The following is a 20,629-nucleotide window of genomic DNA, read 5'->3' as shown; positions in this document are numbered from 1 at the left end:
CAGGGATTCAGAAAGGACACAGTGATGACAGCCCTTCTCTGCTCCATAAGGTTTGGGCTCTCAGCTGGGATGACTTGATGGCTAGTGACTGGTAGATGATTTATTTTTATCAGAAAAAGCAAAAAGCACTGATATATACTGTTTGTTAATTTCTGTGGTGTTAATACTCCCACGGTGGCTGTTTTCAAATTTCCAACATGTCACTAAATGCAGAGTTGGGAAAAGATGCACAGTAGTGAACCATTATATAGTATTTTCTGCTATCAAATACCATTGAAGTAAACAACCCTATAGGCATGAGTAATAGTATAATATAGTAAGATAATTAGGAAGTGATATATTTTGAGCGTTCACTATCTTTTAAAAACATTTTATTAAATCATAAGCTTACATAATTTAAGCTTCAACAATAACTGTGCTTAACTACCAGCTCACAAGATTTCTGAAAATTATCCTCTCTCACAAGATAGTATGGACCAGCTTTAGCATATGATTTTCAGGTGGTGACTCAAATATCTGGAGGCTGAAAGATCTACTTGTGAGATAACTCCTTTGCTCTTGTGTCTAGCACCTGGGCTGGAGTGCCTGAAGGACAGACAGATTTAACTGGGACTTTATATCTGAGATCCTCCATATGACCTCTGTGGCACAGTGGTCTCAGAGTAGTGAGTTTTTGTGTGGTGGCTCTGGGACCTAAGAACAAGTACTCCAGTGAACTAGATGGAAACTGCACTGCCTCTTAGGACCTAGACTCAAAGGTCACAAATTGTCACCATCACCATACAACACAGGTTGATCAAAAGAGTCACAGGCCCAACCAGATTCAAGAGGGGGGAACATAGGCTATGTTTTGCCAGGCACCTACTTAATGATTGAGTCATACATAGTTGTCAAGGCAAATAAGATGACACTTATCAGTGAAGCAGGGAGACCCATTGGAATTTGGTGGATAAAGTAAATCAGATTCATCTGAAACTTTCTAAATTTCCTTTCTCTAATTCTTGGTGGTACCTTTTTATTTTCATAGTAGTGCCAACATTTCCAAATAAGACACCTGGCAAGGCTCTGGATTCATCATACATTGTAGTTCAATGACCTCTCCTAGATCAGGCTCTTTATCTTTTGTCCGTTATGTCTTGGGACCTCAATAAGAGGCTGTTATGAGCAGCCATAGCAACTGTTGAGTTCTCTGAGCCTTGACCTAAAATTTAAAACCTTATGCTTGTCATTTTCTTTCTTTAAACTCTTCAATGCAATTCAAAGCACCCAGCTCACCTCATTGTCCTTATATTCTTCCTGCCCTTCAAAATGGTCTTTTGTACATATGACTCAGTCCATCAAAGCCTTACTGTCAGAGACAGCCCATTTCAGGATAACTCAGGTGGTCACTTCAGCAGCTATCCATGAACCACGGGAGACAATGCCCCTTTTTTGACGTTAATCTACTTATTACTTTGTCAAATCTGTCTGGGTCAGATATCCCATATTCCCATTTGTCTGAAGAGTTGTTACTTATAGCCATAGCTGTTAAAAACTACTGTTTTAATCAGGGTTCATTTATTCATTCAACCAAAAATTTATAAGGATCTACTATGCCAATCTTCTAGGCACTGAGAGATACAGCAATGGACAAAATAGGAAAAAAGTAAATAAAAACACTTCATTTCCTCATGGGCCTTACATTATGCTTTGGGAAACAGACTTAAACAAGATAAGTGTATAAAGTAAATAGTGACTTAGATATAGACAAATGCCAAGGGGGAAAAACAAACTGGAAAGGAGATATTTCGTACAGAGGGTGACTAGGGAAAGCCTTGTTGAAAGGTGAGATTTGACAAAAACCACGAAAGAGACAGTGGAATGAGATGGGCATGCATATGTCTGAAAGAGAGTGTTTTAGGCAGAAAAAAACAGCAAGCACAAAGGCCCTGATGTAATAGCATGGATGTCTGATAATGTTAAAACAACAAAACAAAACAACGCTACAAGGAAACCAAATCAGCTAGACTGGAGTGAGCAAGAATAGGAGATGAGTTCAGAGAATTGAGATCCCTTTGGTACTTTTAAGGACTTCGGCTTTTACTTGAGCCAGATGAGAAGACCGTGAGGATTTGAGCAGAGGTATGAATGACCTGGCTTCCATTTTAACTTAAATAGTGTTTTGAGAATAACCTGATGGAAGGATGAAAGCAGGAGGACCAGTTAAGAAGCTACTATAATAATTTGTGGGAGATAATGGGTATTGGGCCCAGGTGGCAAGTGGGTGCAGTGGCAAGTGGTTAGATTCTGGAAGTTGTAGGAACATGGAAAAGATTGATTTTAAAGACTGAACTATAAATTTTAAGATGGGTAAGAGAAAGTGAAGGCAAGAGTATGGTGAGAAGTAGTAATAAATTCCTACGATAAATAGATTGAAGGTGCAAGTATTTTTAGAGTTTGAGCATTTAAATAACTGAACTAAACTAATGATTTGTGAGTTGTATAATAAAAACTGAAATTAGTCGCATTTATTGATAACAGTAGAATCTATCATGAAACCATAATTGTGAGTTACTGAAATAGGGGGGAAATTGAGACCATTGGAGTACACAAAGTCTAGAAATTTAGATGCCAATATCCTGGAGAAATCAGCATATTTAACTCATATATTTAAATGAGTTTTAACTCATATATTTAAATGAGTTATCACTCACATATTTAAATGAGTTATCACTCATATATTTAAATGAGTTATCACTCATATATTTAAATGAGTTATAAAAATCACCAAGAATTACAACCGGGGTAACACTGGAAAAATGACAATAATCTAGTTGCTAAGACATTCAAGGAACAATGACCAGGGTATGGCAGATGACTGTTACAATGAAAGGTAGCAGTCAGTATGACCTGATGTACTGTCATAGCATTCTTACTTGCATATAACAGAATTCACTCTCTAGCTAGTTTAAGTAGACGACAGTGATTTTTAACAGTAATTAAGAAATTCTTACCCAAAACAATCTGTAGCCTAACCTTTCAGGAAAAAATTTTAGAACTTCACTGCAAAGCTGGTAAACAGATTTTTTCTCCTTTTCTGTGCAAAATCATGATTCCACCTCCCATTGAGCAAACTAGATACCTTCACCAACTTATTTATATGGCTTATAACTTATTTATACCACTCATTTCTTGCATGTGTGTAATTAATAGAACCTCTGTGGCACCAAACACTGAGAATTGTAGTTTTTTGCACTCTATGTTGAGAAGGTGGGATTAACATTGTGAGAAATTTGCCAAATGTAAAGAGTGTGATTGAAAGATTTAGATAATCTCCAATAACAGATGTTCTTTATAGCTTCAATATAATACTCATATTGTGTTTCTTGCCTAGAGGGTACAGATTATATCTTATACAATTTTGTATCCTACCTACTCCCATGCAATATTAGAAGCTCAAATAGTTATTAAATTACTGTATAGATGAAGACATCTCTAATTTACAGAGAAACCAGTTTTCTTGTATTATGTCTTGTTTCTTTGTAAGTATATCATCTACCTAAAACATACATACATATATATATATATAAAAACTGTGTTAATTAGCTTAAGCTTTTAGGAAATAATGCCAATTAACCATGGCTGCAGATTTAGCTTTGATATAGGCCAGAATGTACACTGGGAAATTTACCTAATTTATCATTTTTTTCTATTCATTCAATAAATATTTTTACATATGCATAAATGCCAGGAACTGAGCCAATACTCAAATACAGAAAAGATCAAGACAGACATGGTGCCTATCCTCATGGAACTTATATTTCAATGAGGAAATAGAATGAAATTTAGTAAAACTATTTTTAAGAAATTACACACATTATATGAAGAAATGAAGCAAGAGAATGAAATAGAGAGTTATGAAGACTTGGAAGAGAGAGACCTACAAATGCTTTACCTAGAGTAGTGGGCAAATGCTTTATTGAGAGGGTGATATTTAAACTGAGACTTAAAGGTGAGAAAGAGCTGACCAACTAAGGAGCCAAAGGACAGTATTTCAGGCAGAGGGTACAGCATGTGCAAAGGCTTGGAAGACTGAGGAACTGAAAGTAGGCTGGCATGGTTAGAGCAGAGTTTGCCAGAGAAAGACTAACAGCAGATAAAGTTGGAGAAATAGGCAAATCTCTATAACCTATGTGAAACAGCTTGGATTTAACCAATGCACACATGTATCTATAGAAATCAAGAGAGTAGAATACCATGAATATAATCAGAGATTGGTAAATAAAAGAAAAGCTCTTTGAAAATATTAATTGTATCATCTTCATATTGAAGAACTTTTAATATTACTTTGATGCTTACATATGACTCTGGCCGACTGATCTATATACCTTTAAGATCTCAGATATGTCTGGGGTTTTTTCTGTTAATAACAGGCAAAATTTTCTGACACATTGAACCATAATCAGTGACAGTGAATATAGCAAAATTAACCCATAAAGAACTAAGAAATGTGATACTAACATGTGACACTGAAATTAACAGTAGCATTGTTAAAAACAAAAATTTTCTTTACAGTATAAGCTTTAGGAAAAATCTTGAAAGAAAATAGTTTTTCTTTACTTCTTTCCACCTCAGTATCTTATATCTGCTTTTTACTTTATTGTTTCAGTAACTCCTGCTTATTTTGCCTAGACATCATTTGTTAGCCTATGCTTTTCACTAGCCTTCTGAAAATCTCTCCTCCTTACTAGTCATATATTATTCTTCACTAGTAAAATTTTAATAACTGATAACAGTTTTTTATTTTCTTTTCATATATCTTTGCTTTTAGTTGCAGAACTGACTTATAAAATAAAATGAAGGTGAAACTCCAATTCACAGAACATTTAAAAGCAAAATTTATCTGGGAAGTGTTAGAGCATAGAGTCTGGAACCAGAATGAAACATTGTTCACTGGACTTTCCCCTAGTCTCTATCATGGTACCAGACACTGACTGGTGAATGTAGGTTCCAGAGTAGACAGTTTAAAAATTATGTCCTTTAACCTCTTTTCTCAAAATGACTATTGCTGGTCTCAGTTACTATATTCCAGTTGGCTGCATATATTTTTCTATTATGTAATCTAAGAATTTAATTGTGAATAAAATCATTAGTGTTACCACTATAATTGCTATAACAACCTATGATTATAACTATAATCACATTTAAAGCAACATGGTGATTATACTCATTTCCTTCAATTTAAAAAATTTAAATGATCAGATATAAGTGAAATTAATTTTGACTTTCAGTTCTATTCTCTAACAAAATCATCATGCTTTGTTCAATGTTCTTCAGTCATTATCCTATTGGAACATATTATGGTGTGTTCTAGTTCTCCTCAATTTAAACTGAAATTATTAAATCTTCTAAAAGAATGCATATAATTCACATTATATTTTAAATTCAGTAAATTGTTACTTGATAGAAATGCAATTTACTTTTAATATACTTTATGAACCCTGGTTTATGAACTCAGATTTGTGCTTCATTGATGCTATCTGTAGTATAATCTGAGGTTATCATTAGATACTATATAAATCTGAAATCTAAAATGGAAATCATCTGTATGTATTAGTGACTTGTATCCATAAGATAATTACATTTTCTGTTAAACCCAATAGCTGTTACTGGAGCATTTGGAGTGCCTTGTGTCACGACATGAAAGGTCACTAAGAATGACGGTGGTGAAGCGACAAGCCCAGTCCCCCTCGGGAGTGTCCAGCGAAGTTGAGGTTCTCAAGGCGCTGAAATCTTTATTTGAGCACCACAAGGCCTTGGATGAAAAGGTATAGTATTGTGAAAGGATTGTTACAATTTTATGTCAATTATACTTCAATAAAGCTGATTTTTTTTTTTAAAAAACTACTGGAAAAAAAGGTATAGTATTGACAAAAGATTTCAGGCTTAACTGTGCTTTTGTCATCAGCATCAAGCTCCTTGTCTTCATCCATGACTCTTACTGGCTGCTGAAGTCAGTCAGTTCAGAGGAACACGTCTGAACTGCAGGAAAAATCACTAAAAAAAAAAAAAACGCACCCTGACAATTACATGTATACTGGTATTATTCATTATTCATTCATTATTCATTATTCATCATTCATTATATTATTCATAACCATTTTCTTTTTTTAATCCATCTGAATCTATGGTTTATCAAGACTTCTATTACGGCACATGAGAGTCCTAGTCCAGATGGCCATTTGAAATTTAATATTGTCATTTAACCTTTCTGTTTCTCCCTCTCTCTCTCTCATTCTCTCCCCACCCCACAGTCTCTATCCTCCCTACCCCCTCTGAAGTGCGTGGCTATAGATGCCAACATAGGAGACTGTTAACTGACAATAAAACATATCTTGAAGTGTAAATTGGAAATACTTTAACCTTTAGAGATTCATATTAGAATCATACAATTTTATTTTGGGGGTTTCTAATATCTTAGTTCTGAACACACATTTTTAAGAGTTTCTGCGGGTAACAGCATAAGGTATTAGTAGAAAAATCTGCTTTAGGTCTTTTTTAAAGTAACTGTAAGTTTCTCTTAGCTGTTACTCAAATAAGCTCTATGGACATTAATAAGCCAATATGATGATAATATTCTTTGGATATTAGTAAGGCTTATGACATCATTTCAATTCTGTAAAATTTCAAAGAATGAATTTTTTTAAATTAATGAGGCTTTAGGATTTTGTACAGTGGGAATTGGGGCACTTCATTGTAAAGTATCTGACAAGTTCTGAGCATTAAAATCCAAACTAAGGATTATTACTCAGTTATATATAGGTTTTGAGCATACAGACACTTTTTGCTCTATTTAATATTTATATACATATATATTTTTATCATCAGTCTTTCAGATGTTCTTAGAGCAGGGGATTTATGTGGAGTGTGTGCATAGCATATCTATAATTCTGTCTTCTAGATTATTAAGAAGAAATTGTATCTTATTTTTAATTTTCGTATGAGAGGCAACTAGTTTATGAATAATTTTGAGTAAAACAGAAATGGATATTATATAAAAATCCTGATGAATATAATATCAATCCTGATATTATAAATATAATATAAATAAATCCTGATGAATATAATATCAACTAATATCAAATGTCAAATAATAATTTAATATATTTAATGTATTTAATGTTTAATGTTTAAAATTTAATATATTTAATGTTTACTTTCATATTATATTTCATTTCTTATTACAAAACTGCATTATTAAGAATTTGCAAGACTTTACATTTATAGAATATCTATTATGTGTCAGACTCCTTGGCATATATTTAGCACACAAAGATAAATAAGACATTTTCTTTACAAATGTGGAGTTCATAGTTCTGGAGTTCACATGTCAATAAGAGGGAGTGGTAAGAAGAGATATATACGATGTGATATGGAGTCACAGGAAAAGTTGTGACTAATTTTTCCTGAAGAAGTGATGAGAAAGTCAAGAATGTCTTCACAGAGGGGGTGAAATTTGGTCTGGGTATTAGACTGTGTAAGGATTTTTTAAGCAGACAAGTAAACATACTGTAAGCAATATGATCAATATGTGAACTAACCCAGAGCTTTGAAAAGAACATGGCCTGCTCAGAGAAAACTTAACAGTTTTGAGTGACTTGAATGAGGGACTTGAGAATGAGTGATTTGAGATGTTCCCTAGATGTGCTCCCACATCACTTAGGTGAGGGATGCTTTTATGAAAAAATGAATAGAAGGCAATAAACAGCATTTAGGACAAATAACGTAATGAGTGTGAGTACATTTAAGAAGAAAATGGTTGTAGTACAATTTAGGATCTAAAAGTAATTTAGTATATAGATGTTCAGTGAACTTAGCATGACTAAATGAAGTATTTCATACTGTGACCCTAGGAATTGTAATAGGGTTTAGTAACTCACCAAATGTGCCCTGGACATTGGTGAGTTCGGGGCAACAGAACTGATTATCAACTAAGTAATACCTAACAGCCTGAAGGAAAAATATTATGATCTTGGGCTTTGGAGTTAGACAGACTTGGACAAGTACCTTAATTTCTCTTAGTCTGTTTTCTCTTCTTTTGAATGAAGAGAATAATAATACCTACCTAATAGCATTGTCTGACATGCAAAGCTCCTAGCCAGTACTTAGCATATGGCAAATGCTCAGTAAATGTTAATGAATGTTATTGTTAATGATAAATTTCAGCATTTGACAAAAATTTCAAACTAAGTGAAGATATTGGTATCACAGTTGATTCACATGCTTATTTAAATTAACATTCATTTAGTTCTTAAGGGGTTAATATGTGCCTAAGCACCTTCATAAACAATTCCCCTAAGAATAGCTCACAGCTTCTTGTGTAGATCAGGAGAGGTAAGGAGACAGACATATGAACAAGTAATTACAATATTCTATTTTAAGTGCTATGGATATTATGTTAAAACATATGTGGAGGGCTTCCCTGGTGGCGCAGTGGTTGAGAGTCCGCCTGCCGATGCAGGGGACGCGGGTTCGTGCCCCGTTCCGGGAGGATCCCATATGCTGCGGAGTGGCTGGGCCCGTGAGCGATGGCCGCTGGGCCTGCGCGTCCGGAGCCTGTGCTCCGCAACGGGAGAGGCCACAACAGTGAGAGGTCCGCGTACCGCAAGAAAAAAAATATATATATATATATACATATATATATATATAAAAAACATATGTGGAATATCAGAAGAAGATGCAATTAATCATATCGAGGGCAAGAAACTACCAACTTTACCACAGAAGGTTTAGAACACAGGAAGAGATAAATAAAATACAAAAGATTGAGCATAGCTGTGGACAGTTACAATGACTGGCAGTCTTCATTATTGATGTCCTTATTTACATATCCACTGAGTTGTAGGGTAGAATTTACACAATTATCTAAGACCAGCAGTGATTTTGACATAAGTCTCCAACATGTTTATCAATTCTGTGGGCCGGAGGAAATGAGAAGTATACATGTGTTTTTCAATCACTCAGATATCACTGAGTATTTTTTAAAAAGATATACTGGGTATGCATGGGAAATGTAACCAAAACACATGTTACATATACTCCACATATATTCCTGTGATCTAATATCACAGTGCTCAAACTGGATTTAAATGTCTGGTCTAAGATTCCCTCACGATGCTTTCTGTTGCAGGATTGATAATTCCAAAATAAACCCCTGCCATACCTTAATTTAAATTTGAAATGTATGCTTTTCCACCCAAGTCCTTCTTTATCCTGCAACATACTCGTCATTCTTAGGGACTTATTTTAATCCTCAGGGATAACATTTCTCTTGAAACATCTTTTTTTGAGGAAAATTTTTTTCTCTTTATTTTTTCATACCACTATGAAGAAAATAAGTGTAACAGATGAAATTAGAAATCAAAAATTCTAGATGTACATAAATATATTTAGGAGGTTATACTATAGCTCTATAAATAAGCAATCAATATATCTTAAAGACTGTGTGGACAATAGATTAATTGAATGTAATTAAATAGCAAAAAACTAGAAAAAGTAAAGTATATAGCCAAGACCATCAACTGTGTACTTATATTTAGGAAAAAATTAAAACTATAGTTTTTTCTTGTCTAGATAACTTCAAAAGAACACCAAATTCAACAAGAAAAATAAGGATATTATGGCATTCTGCTAGTGCTGTGCTCAGAGCAGTGCAAAAAGCTGCAAGCCTTGTCAGAAATACTATTTTTTCTTATTACCAGTGGAGTTCCAGTTATATAGACAAGATAAAACGTTAGATTCCTTTATACTCGAGAAAGGTTACTCCTTTGAATCCTCCCTTTGTTTTTTCTTTACCAAGTTTAGCAGAGATTAGTGCAAGAGTAAGCAAATATGTTTCATTCATTTGAGTCTTACCCAAGAAATAAATACAGAGAGAATACTTCATTCTCATACAAATGTGAATAAAGCATTCATATCATAAATGTATTAATATTTGTAACATCAATTTTTACATTTATAACATGAATTCAAAATATATTCAGCAATTGTTTTTATTTTCTTGTGAAGAGAGTTTTAGGTTCATTACTTTGTATATAATATAATTTCAAGTTGCAAATGCTGTTATAAATGTATTGAGGGGTGATTTTTCATATTGTTTGAAAAGCTTGATAATTTTTACTGCTCGAAGGCTCAATATAATAAGAATATACATGCTTAACTTGTGGTAAATTTGAAACAGTTTGGAACAGTTTCTGTGATTTTCAGTTTAACAAAGAAAGGAAGACATTTAACCCGCAGTATAGCCTGGTTTCAACTGCTCCTTATGTGGCTTGCATGACTCTTTTAGGAACATCCCAATGCATCAGTATGTCTTTAAATATAGTGCCTTAACCTCTTTATTGCAGTCTAAATGTGATCTGATTATGTTGCATACGTTGAGATTAATTTATATTTAGACTGTTTCATATTGCTGTTCTCATCAACTAGGATTCTTAGATTTTTATCAGAATACCCATATTTTATACCTGCTATTTTAGGAAGTGGACATAAAACTTTACAATCATCCCTATTAAATAACAAGGACATCTACTAAGATATTTGTTGATATCTGTATTCCACATATCAGCAGTCCTCCTCATTTTCATGCCTTTGGGATGTTTGCTTTGTTTGCATCTATCCAAGCACTCATGAAAAAAGTATTTCCCAAGTCAAATCATTAAAGATTTCCTTCTAAGAAGCTCTTGTTCAGTTATGAATCAGCATTAGTTTTATGCATTTTTATGAACAATTGGATATTTGTCTAACAGCACTGGTACCTGGCAGCCCATCTGGCATACTTAAATATCATGAAGGATCCTCTGTGATTATCTTTGATATGAAATGTCCATTTATATATGTATTACTAATTTTCAGAGAATTTGAACCTAAGTAAAATTAATATTAAAATTCCAGTCAGGCATTAATTCTTTCTTATTCAAGATGTATTTCAGGAGTTAAGTGCACCCAGTCACCTGAATATATTTCAGTCATCATTATACATTACTAAAATAATTGAGATTTTTTAAAATTTCTAATTAGATTCTAGATTCATAGGATATCACTTGTTTTTTGTTTGTTTGCTAACTAGAAAATAATTTTGTAACTTCAACTTTAAAATTACTATGTATCTAGGTTTTTAGATATTTTGTGTATTTAACTTATATTCCCAGTTAAATCTTGCTAAAAAAAGAAAAAGACCATTAATTAAAATATACCATTAATAAATTACTAAAATGAATGTTCATTTAAATAATTTATTTCTATAATTAAAATGCACACTGTTATATTCCCATGGTAAATCAATGTTAATTCATAAATAATCTAAAACTCACCATGAATTCCATATTGAATTGAAGCTATAAACTTTGGTGTTTTTTTTTTAAGGAAAATTAAATTGCTGTAGTCATTTATTTTAGTTTAACCAAATTTCTTTCTCTGAACTTTTCTACTTTTGACAAATTTAATATGGAGCATATCTATAGATCTGAACATATAATAACTAAAACAATCTTAGAAGTTCTAAGAAAACAAGGATCAAAGAAACACTTCTCTGAGTTTCATTTGTGTATGAAACATTTGGAAATCATTACTTTCAAACTAAATGTGCAGTCTTTGGTTCTATAAAATATAATGGTTTAACCTTTGGTATCTGAAAAGTATTTAGGAATTCCAGAGTAGATATATACTTTCCAATCCCTCAATAACAATGTAGACCTCAAACTAATACAAAATTAATTTCATGAGCAATGGACAACATTTTTCAGCTTCTAAGAATCCTTTGCTTTTAGACAAATTATTTTGTACTAAATGTCAAAGGAAAACACAGTTATTATTTTAAAGAAGTAGAAAGTTTTTTGCCTATATCTTATGCTTAATCATTGACTGTTTTTCAGATGAATTCATAATAAACTTTTGAACTTTGCCTCCACTTACTATGAATCAGAATTCAGAACAAGAGGGGTTGCTCTTCAACCCCATTGTAAACTCTGTCACGAAACACTAGAAGGACTTGCTTACAAGAAAATCCCTTAATACAGTCATACTATGAGGTGACAATGTAGTCATAGTATTCCTGAGCACTTAAGGCTATATATACTTTAATACTTTTTCAAATGTGACTGTCTCTGATAATGTTAATGGATTCAGCACAGTTTAATATGTATGGGATGTACATTACTGCACATATTTTGGTTTTTCTTCTAGGTAAGGGAGCGACTGAGGGTTTCTTTAGAAAGAGTCTCTGCACTGGAAGAAGAACTAGCTGCTGCTAATCAGGAGGTAACATACCAAACTTTCTCCTCTTTTGAGGTGCAATATCGCTAACCTTATATCCCTTGTGTTTCACGTCACTTTTATTAAAACTGTCACAAAAAATAAATTACATTTGGTATATGCCACTGAACAAGACCTGTTAAAACTAGTTGCCAGAGTCATGCTTTCTGATTTCTGGTGATTCAGATCTGTCACTAAGAGATGAAAGGAGAATTATCATGAGCTAGTGATATGAGAGCTAGTGAGGTGGGGATTTAGAAAGACTGCAGTCAGAACGCCGGGCCTTTTGAGAAGTAAAACACAGCTCCAAAACTGGAAAACATGTCAAATATCTGTTAAATTTAGAAAATGTTACAAATGAAGCATTGTTCCCATGTTTAGTGGCATCATTGAATCCACTCTTTTGCTCTCATTCATAACTCTAAGAAAGTATTTTATAATCATTCATGGGATTTAAAGAGTTGTTTTTTCCTTAGAATATTTTACTTCTTTGGTTATTTGTCTACAAATGAACTTGGGTCATTAGATAAGATATAGATAGGTGAATAGGTGATAGATAAATAGATCTCAAATTAAATGTATATAGGGCACTAAAATAGCCCCATCTCTCTCTCTCTGTCTCTCTGCCTCTGTCTCTCTCTCCCTCTCTCAGATAATTTACAAGGCTACCTTTTTCAGGAGTTTATTCCAGGAATGCAAATGGAGGTATTATTGTTACTAAAACTATTTAGTAATAACTTCCTACTTTTAAATAATTAAGGAAGTGGGAGGCCAGTGTCATTAATTATAAGTCTTACCAAGAGATTCTTAACAAAGTAATATTTACATTTACATTTCACACATAAACAAATACACATTTTCAACCATGCTAAAAATCTTGTTGTTACAAACTCCCTAGTTTTTTAAAATAAGCTAGGCCAATTAAATGAGCTTCTATAGGCTTTTGTTTGTCCTAGGTTCAACAATTTAAACTTCAGCAATGAATTTCCCATTCTCACAGATGGTTTTGGAGTTATCACCCTTTAACACTTTTCTTTATATAATCTCTCCCATGAAGACTTCACCCATTTCTCATCCATCCAAGGTTTCAATGATGACTCTGGTGAAAAAGAAACCAAATCTGTAGCTCAAAGTCCATGCTGTTTTCTGAGCTCCACAAAAGATTGTAAACATTGGTTTGGCATCTCCACAGGACTTTGCTTTGCTAATGTTTGTATAAATTGTTCTCTGACACACGTGTTCAGCAGGGGTTAATCAAGGATTAAAAACCAGCTTAGGGTTTGATAATGAAGACATGCACTAAAGGGACTGTAACCACTTATAGGGACCAATTTTTCTAGTTTACACAAAGGCACCATATGTGCTAATGGGCCTGGATCTCCACTTAATTTTTCCTTGTGTCCCCTTAGGTTCTCTATGGTACATTAATGCAGTGAAATAATCAGTCTTCTTAAAAAGAATATGAGATAACTATATGTTCTGTTCTGAAAAGATCCAAAATGTTCTACTATACACAAAGGAAGAAGCTGCAGAGAATGCTCCCAATTTTGCACAATTACAAGTAATAATAATACATTATTATAGGACTAGGAAAAATGAATTTTGGATATAAATACCAAACTGTTATTATTAGTTGTCTTTGGTATTTGCAAATATGTACTATATATTTCTGTAGTGTTTGATTTTTTAATAAATTTTCATTATGCTTATAAAGAAATGAAATAATAAAGATATTTTAGAGTCAGATGCCATTTTCCATATTAGATTATTCTATTGATAAGTTAATAATAACGATAGCTAATATTTACCAAGTGCTTTAAATCTCTTGGCTCTAGTCTAAGTGCACATATATCAGCAAAATGATACTGGAAGTTAGGTACTACTATTGTTTTACAAGTGAGCCCAGAGAGGTTATTTCTCTTAATGTACCACTGTTCTCTCCTACTTGAAAATGTGGTTATCTTTGAATTTATCTTAGCTCTATGTATTCAGGTGATTCCAATCCATGCATTTAACTATGTCCACAGTCTACCCTACATCCATTTACTCTCAGCTTTTTCTATATACATTAAAACTACTGTAGTTCAGATCTTCATTATTCTCAACTGGGATATTACAGTATGTTTTCTGCTATATAATTCTTCAGGGTTAAAACAGCTAAGCAAAGCTCCAATCATATTGATTATTTTTCATAATATTTTCAGACATGTAATATAATGTAACATATGCCATATTAATATACTACTAACATAATAATATAATTTACATATTTATATATGTTAAAATATAATGGTATCTACTACTAGACCTGTAATATACTATTGAGCACCTCTTCAGTGGTCCTAACCTAAAAATCACCCTTAATTCCTATTACCCCTACTACTCTGAGTCATTCTAAGTTCCTGTTAAGTTATAGTATTCACTGTTTTTGAAAGCAGCCAACATTCTTCCTGACTCTAAATCTTACTTATGCTAATGTCTCTCTTGGAATGTCTCCACAACCCCAATTCACCCACTGAAATCATACTTTCCCATTTAAACTCAAGTTCAGACATCACCTTTTCAATGAAATCTTTTATGATTTCTTGCCAACAGTCATTGCTTCTTAGTTTAAATTGCTTAATCTCATTGCTTCAGCATTTATTATGACTGTTCAACAAGTATTAGAGTTAATTATATACCTGTCTAAGCCTAGTTCCCTGAGAAAGAGGGCTATGTCTTGCTCATTTGTGCTTATTTCACTCAGTACAGTGATACAAACCTTGTGATCAATATATATTTGTCAGATTGCATTGTATAGAGTTCATTCTACCTGGTGTTTTCACATTATTCCTTGGCTATCCCCTTAATAGATAGTTGGAACAACCTGAGGCATGCTCAATAAACAGCAATACACTGATCATATTATTAAATTAAGTTGTTTGTTATTTCAAAATATAATTATCGAGTAACTACTATGTGCAGAAAATTCTGTGAGTTCCTGACAGGAAGAAATAGAAAAAAATAAAATAATTAATAAAGCATTATGCAAATGTTTATATAATTTGCACTCCAGTGATGGAGACCAACATATAAACATATAAGTAAGATGTAATTTAGTACAGAACTAAATTAACATAAAATAGAGACCCAAACAAAGTGCAAAAGAGCAGAGAGAAAGGTATTCATTCTAAACCAAAGTATCAAAGAAGGCTTCACCCTTGAAGGAAAACAATGATTTGGCTTCAAAACTGTGGAGAAACATTTCAAGCTGAGCAAACAGTATGATTAAGGAAACCTAAAATTGCTTGTTTTAGGGATAATGGATGATATTGTATTGGTAAGAATTAGGGTATGAAAAGATATAGGAGTGTAGAGAGTTGATAGGATGCAGATCCTAGAGAACTCTGAATGCAAAGCTCAGAATTTGGAATTTATACTTTATGAAATGAGAAAGCGCTGAAGGTGTAGTTTTGTTTTTGTTTTGTAGTGTTTTGTTTTTTGGTTTTGGTTTTGGTTTTGGTAAAGTGAAATCCACTGAAAGTATGTTCTTTTTTTTTTCTTTTTGTGAACTGTGGGTTTGGGTGGAGTAGAGCCGGAAAGTTGGCAATCTGATATGGCTAGCTGACATAGTCATCTGATATGTGATTTTGATAATGATGCATCAATTAAACAGACATTTATTGAGCATTTTCTGTTTGCCAGTCATTGCATTAAGTACTGGGTATAAATATATTGATAACCTAAGATATTAATAAAGCAACAATTCTCTCAAGTCTGTTATGGAAGATAAACATGGTAAAAAGTAACTATAATAAGGAGTTATTATTTAAAGGATACAGAATTTCAGTTTGGGAAGATGTGAAAATTTCTGAAGTTGAATGGCAGTGATGGTTGCATAACAATGTGAACGTACTTATTGCCTCTTAGCTGTACACTTAAAATGGTTAAAATGGTAAATTTTATATTATATACCTTTTATCACAATAAAAAGTAATTACAATACAATAAGACTAAAGTGAAAATGAAAGTACAAGCTTTAGTAGTATTACAAAGGAGAGTAATTAATTGTATGGGCATGAATGAGGAAAAGCAGATGGTGTTACAAAAATCTTCCTAGAAAATTCCTGCAATTTGCAAGAACATGGATGAGGATGAACTTTGAGGGCATTAGACTAAGTGAAATAAGTTAGACAAAGAAAGACAAATACTGTATGATCTTATTTATATACAGATTCTAAAAATGTCAAACACAAAGAAACAGAGTAGATTGGTTGCCAGAGGCTGGGGTGTGGGGGAAATGGGGAGATGTTTGTCAAAGAATATAAACTTTCTGTTATAAAATGAATAAAATTAGGGGATCTGATGTACAGTATGTGCACTATAGTTAACAACACTGTATAGTATACTTGAAATTTACTAAGACAGTAGGTCATGAATGTTCTCACCACACACACACACAAATAGTAACCATGGGGATGGGGATGAATTGGGAGATTGGGATTGACATATATACACTAATATGTATAAAATAGATAACTAATAAGAACGTGCTGTATAAAAAAATTAAATTAAATTAAAAAAAAACTAATGGTAACTATGTGAGGTAATAGGTATGTTAGTTAACCTTATAGTGGTAATCATTTCATAATATATACATATATCAAATATTCACATTGTATACTTTAAACTTACACATATTATTTGTCAATTATACCTCAATAAAGCTGGAAAAAATTTTTTAAATCTTCCTAGAGCAAAAAATTTACCTAGAATTTGAAGGGTGACTACAAAGAGCTTGTTAGCTGGAGGTGGAGGAAGAAAAGGGAAGCAGGCAGTGGTAGAGATGGGGATGAGGCTGCAGAGAAAGGCAAATCTGAGTTAGGGATGCCTAGAGCCTGGGCTTCGTCCTATAGACAATGATGGGTCAGTGAAGCGTTTTTAAAAGGGAAGAAATATAACCAGATTTTTAAGTTTGCAGACCAGTGTATAAAATTTAAAGATGAAAAAATATATATCCTAATCAAGGTACTGTGTTTATAGTTCAGATTTGTAAAAATCACTACTGTTTCTTGAAAGAAAGGGCTAGTGTTGCAAAATACAGAACTTGCACAGAGAACTTGAACTTGAACAGTCTGGCATTTCTTATGTTCTTTTAGTAGTGGGAAATATAGATATAAATGAAAGAATCAAAACAATATTGTAAATAAATATATATACATAATGAAAATTTGCTGTCATTTTATGCCTCTTTGAATAGCCCTGCAAGGGCAGATTGTATTGTTAACACTGAATACATTTTCCAGGCTATTGTCCTAAAAAAGTGAGTCCAGATTATTTAGACAGAGAAAATACAATCAAGTCTTTATTTCTTGCAGAATATTTTTGTTACTGCTTAAAATTAGAAAACTACAAAAAATGTACAGTAAAAGGAAATAAAGAGGAATAAATAGATTACCTTCTAACAATGTGTTCTCCTTTAGCAGAAGCCCATATGCTTTTTTAATTATTTAATTAAACCAGACAAAATGAATTATTCAGAAGCTACAGTAAATATTCAATTGACAGACTAATTTTCAGTGAATACACAGCTGTACATATTTTAAAAGCTTTTCTGCATGATTGTATTATATATAAAAAAGAACTGGCACATTTAATTGTAGACTGAACTATATTTTTATGTTGCTTTCATTCTTTGTTTTTTTTTTATTCCAACCACTGAATTTACCAACTTTCAATTTGAATTTTCTTAAGGAAATTAGCATTTCATGTTACCTCATCTACAACCAGCCTTATTCCTGAAGTCTAATTTCCTAAGGAAAAATTAAAGAACTTTATGGGCAAACCAGGTATCATTCATATTCAGAAGAATATTGGATCAAGATGGTGAGGGGAGCTAGAGGCAGCAGATTCACATTTTGGGGGTTTATAGGACCACGGAATACAGCCATTGTTTTAAATACATTATGCATTTAATCATCACAACAGTCTTTTGAGTTGAGTTAAGAACCAGTACTCTGTTGAATCCATGGAAATGAATGGAAATATGGAAAAGGTAAATAGATACAGGCAAAGGTGGAACCTACCCCCAAAAGCAAATAAAAGGCAGGGAAGGAGCAAGGAGAGATGTTATGTGAGACTCAAGTGAGTCAAGAGTCCCTGAAGCAAAGAAATGATAGAAAGAGGGAGAGAGAGAGAGAGTGAGGGAGATAAAGAGTTTTAAGTGTAGGGATTGGATGTGGTCGGCAGTATTAAATGTTGCATGAAGGCATGTAGGAATATGTCTACTATGAGGTGATTAGATTTACAATTAGGTCACTGAAAATGTTTGCAAAGACAGTTTTAGTAAACTATAGTGGAAGGAAAATAGCTGTGATGAAAAGAATTTGAGTCAATTAGAAGTCTAAAAATGGGAGACAGTGAGGAATACTCATTTGAGAAGTTTGGCAATGAAGGAGAGAGGAGGCTAAAAGCTAAATAATTAGGCAATATTGAAAGACGGCCTGTTGAAAATGCTTACAGCCAATGCAAAGGAAGAAGAGACAAAGGAGAAGGGATTATTGATGGACAACACGGAAGAGGATAAGCGTGATTTGGAGATCAATGGCAAGTAGCGGAACTCCTTCCTCTGAGAAATGCAGGAAGGAGAACAGAATGTGTAGTAGAGAGATGAATGAAGATTTTGATTTGGAGAGGAAAGAAGACATAGCAATTTTATCAGAGAGGCTTGCCAAGGAAATGGGTTATCTGCTAAGGGAAGTGGAAACAGTTACTTTAATGAGTTTAAGGAGACTAAGAATACGACAATGTAGAATATGGCAAAGAGTCAATAAGACTAAGCAAGGATATTTTAGGGTGGGATGGTAGACCCAGAGGAAGTTCTCATTACATTACCCTGGCAAATTAAATAAAGCCAGTTTCCACAGAACTTATGAACTGAAGCAACATGGATTCACCATGGTATTTCCTTATCTAATCTATGAAGTTCTGTTATTCATCATAATTTGAAAGGAAGAGATACAAATATGAAACTAATGTTGTCTCAGATGACTTTGGTCCAGAGGTAAAATGTTTCCCTAAACTTGACAGGGGTAAAAATCAGGAAGCTTCTGAAATCCATTAGCAGCTCTATATTTAAATAGTTAGAAAGATATTTGATAAAGATGATCCAGAAAAACATATGGAAAGTGGAAAAGTTGTTGAGCAGTAATTATTAGAAAAATTTGCCTTGGGGGAGCTGATAGCAATACTCACCTAAATTTATAGGATCACTTATTTGCAGAATTAATGAAATGACCAAGTAATTTTTTTCTTCAAATTAAAACTGCCATATCTGTCAGTGGAAAATTCCAGATGTAGAAAAAGACACCACTGAAAAAATTAAGTTAAATTATTTCAGAACCCTAAAATTGATAATTATTTATCTTGATAGACCCTTTGCCAGTTACTCATTTTTTTGATTCTCTTAATTCTGTTTCTTTCCTGTTCTATGAGATAAAAGCAGATTTAATACTTTATGTCTCTCACTGCCTTTAAAAAATGATTAATCTTACAGCAGCTTTCTAATTTCCTGCATGTTTATGTATACCACACATCCTAATTCAGCTGATTAATTTAGTTTCATCATTAGTAACTGTATGAAACTGTTTTCATTATTAGTAAATTCCATGACCAACTGTGAATTAACATTCTAACAGAAAGTCAAATATAAGTTTTGTGCTTTATTAACATTGAAGCAAGTCACCATGGCTCAATTTAACAAAAAATAGTATTTTTTTAAATGACAACAGTGTTTGCAGAAGGTAAGGGCATCCTTGCAGCTCCAAACTTACATCCCTTGAAGACAATGAAAAATTCTTTACCAGTTTCCAATAAAGCCAAATGTTATGAGTCTCCAATAAAGTTATGAGTTAGGAGTCTCCAAAATGTTACGAGTCTCCATTAAAGCCACTTATTGGGAACCTACTCTTCCTGTTGGAGTTGTATCATCTGGGGTTAGAAAATTGTATAGTTCTTAATTGATTTTGTTTAATGGAAGAGTTTAATCATAGTTGAATGATGTCCTTTTTTGCTTTATATTGATAAACTCGAAGTTTCAACATTGTCAAACCCATAGTTATTTACAAAGGCCTAAGGTTCCTCATTATACCTCTAGATGTTTCTTTACTATACTGCATTATAAAAATAAGTGTAGAAACTGTAAATTACCCAAATTATTATCATCAATAGAAAAATGTCTTCTTTGCTGTTGATAATTGTACTATTCCTGTACAAAGAATCTTTCCCAAATTGAAAGAAATCAAGACATCTTATGACAATGTATGTTAAAACCCAACAGTGAAAAGAGAGCTAAAGAAAT

General features: G+C 33.0%; 1 protein-coding gene across 1 annotated transcript in view; it reads left to right on the top strand.

The window, feature by feature from the left end:
• The window catches only part of PPFIA2 (PTPRF interacting protein alpha 2), a 333,651-nt gene that overhangs the window by 145,415 nt on the left and 167,607 nt on the right, over positions 1-20,629 (top strand). The window contains exons 3-4 of the mRNA XM_060025306.1: positions 5,643-5,807; positions 12,223-12,297. Coding sequence (XP_059881289.1) covers positions 5,643-5,807; positions 12,223-12,297 — 240 coding nt within the window. The remainder of the gene's footprint in view (positions 1-5,642; positions 5,808-12,222; positions 12,298-20,629) is intronic.

The sequence above is a fragment of the Delphinus delphis genome, chromosome 11, assembly GCF_949987515.2.
Source record: "Delphinus delphis chromosome 11, mDelDel1.2, whole genome shotgun sequence".
Classification (NCBI taxonomy): Eukaryota; Metazoa; Chordata; class Mammalia; order Artiodactyla; family Delphinidae; genus Delphinus; species Delphinus delphis.
The sequence above is the reverse complement of the archived record's forward strand: the minus strand, read 5'-3'. Positions and strand labels throughout refer to the sequence as shown.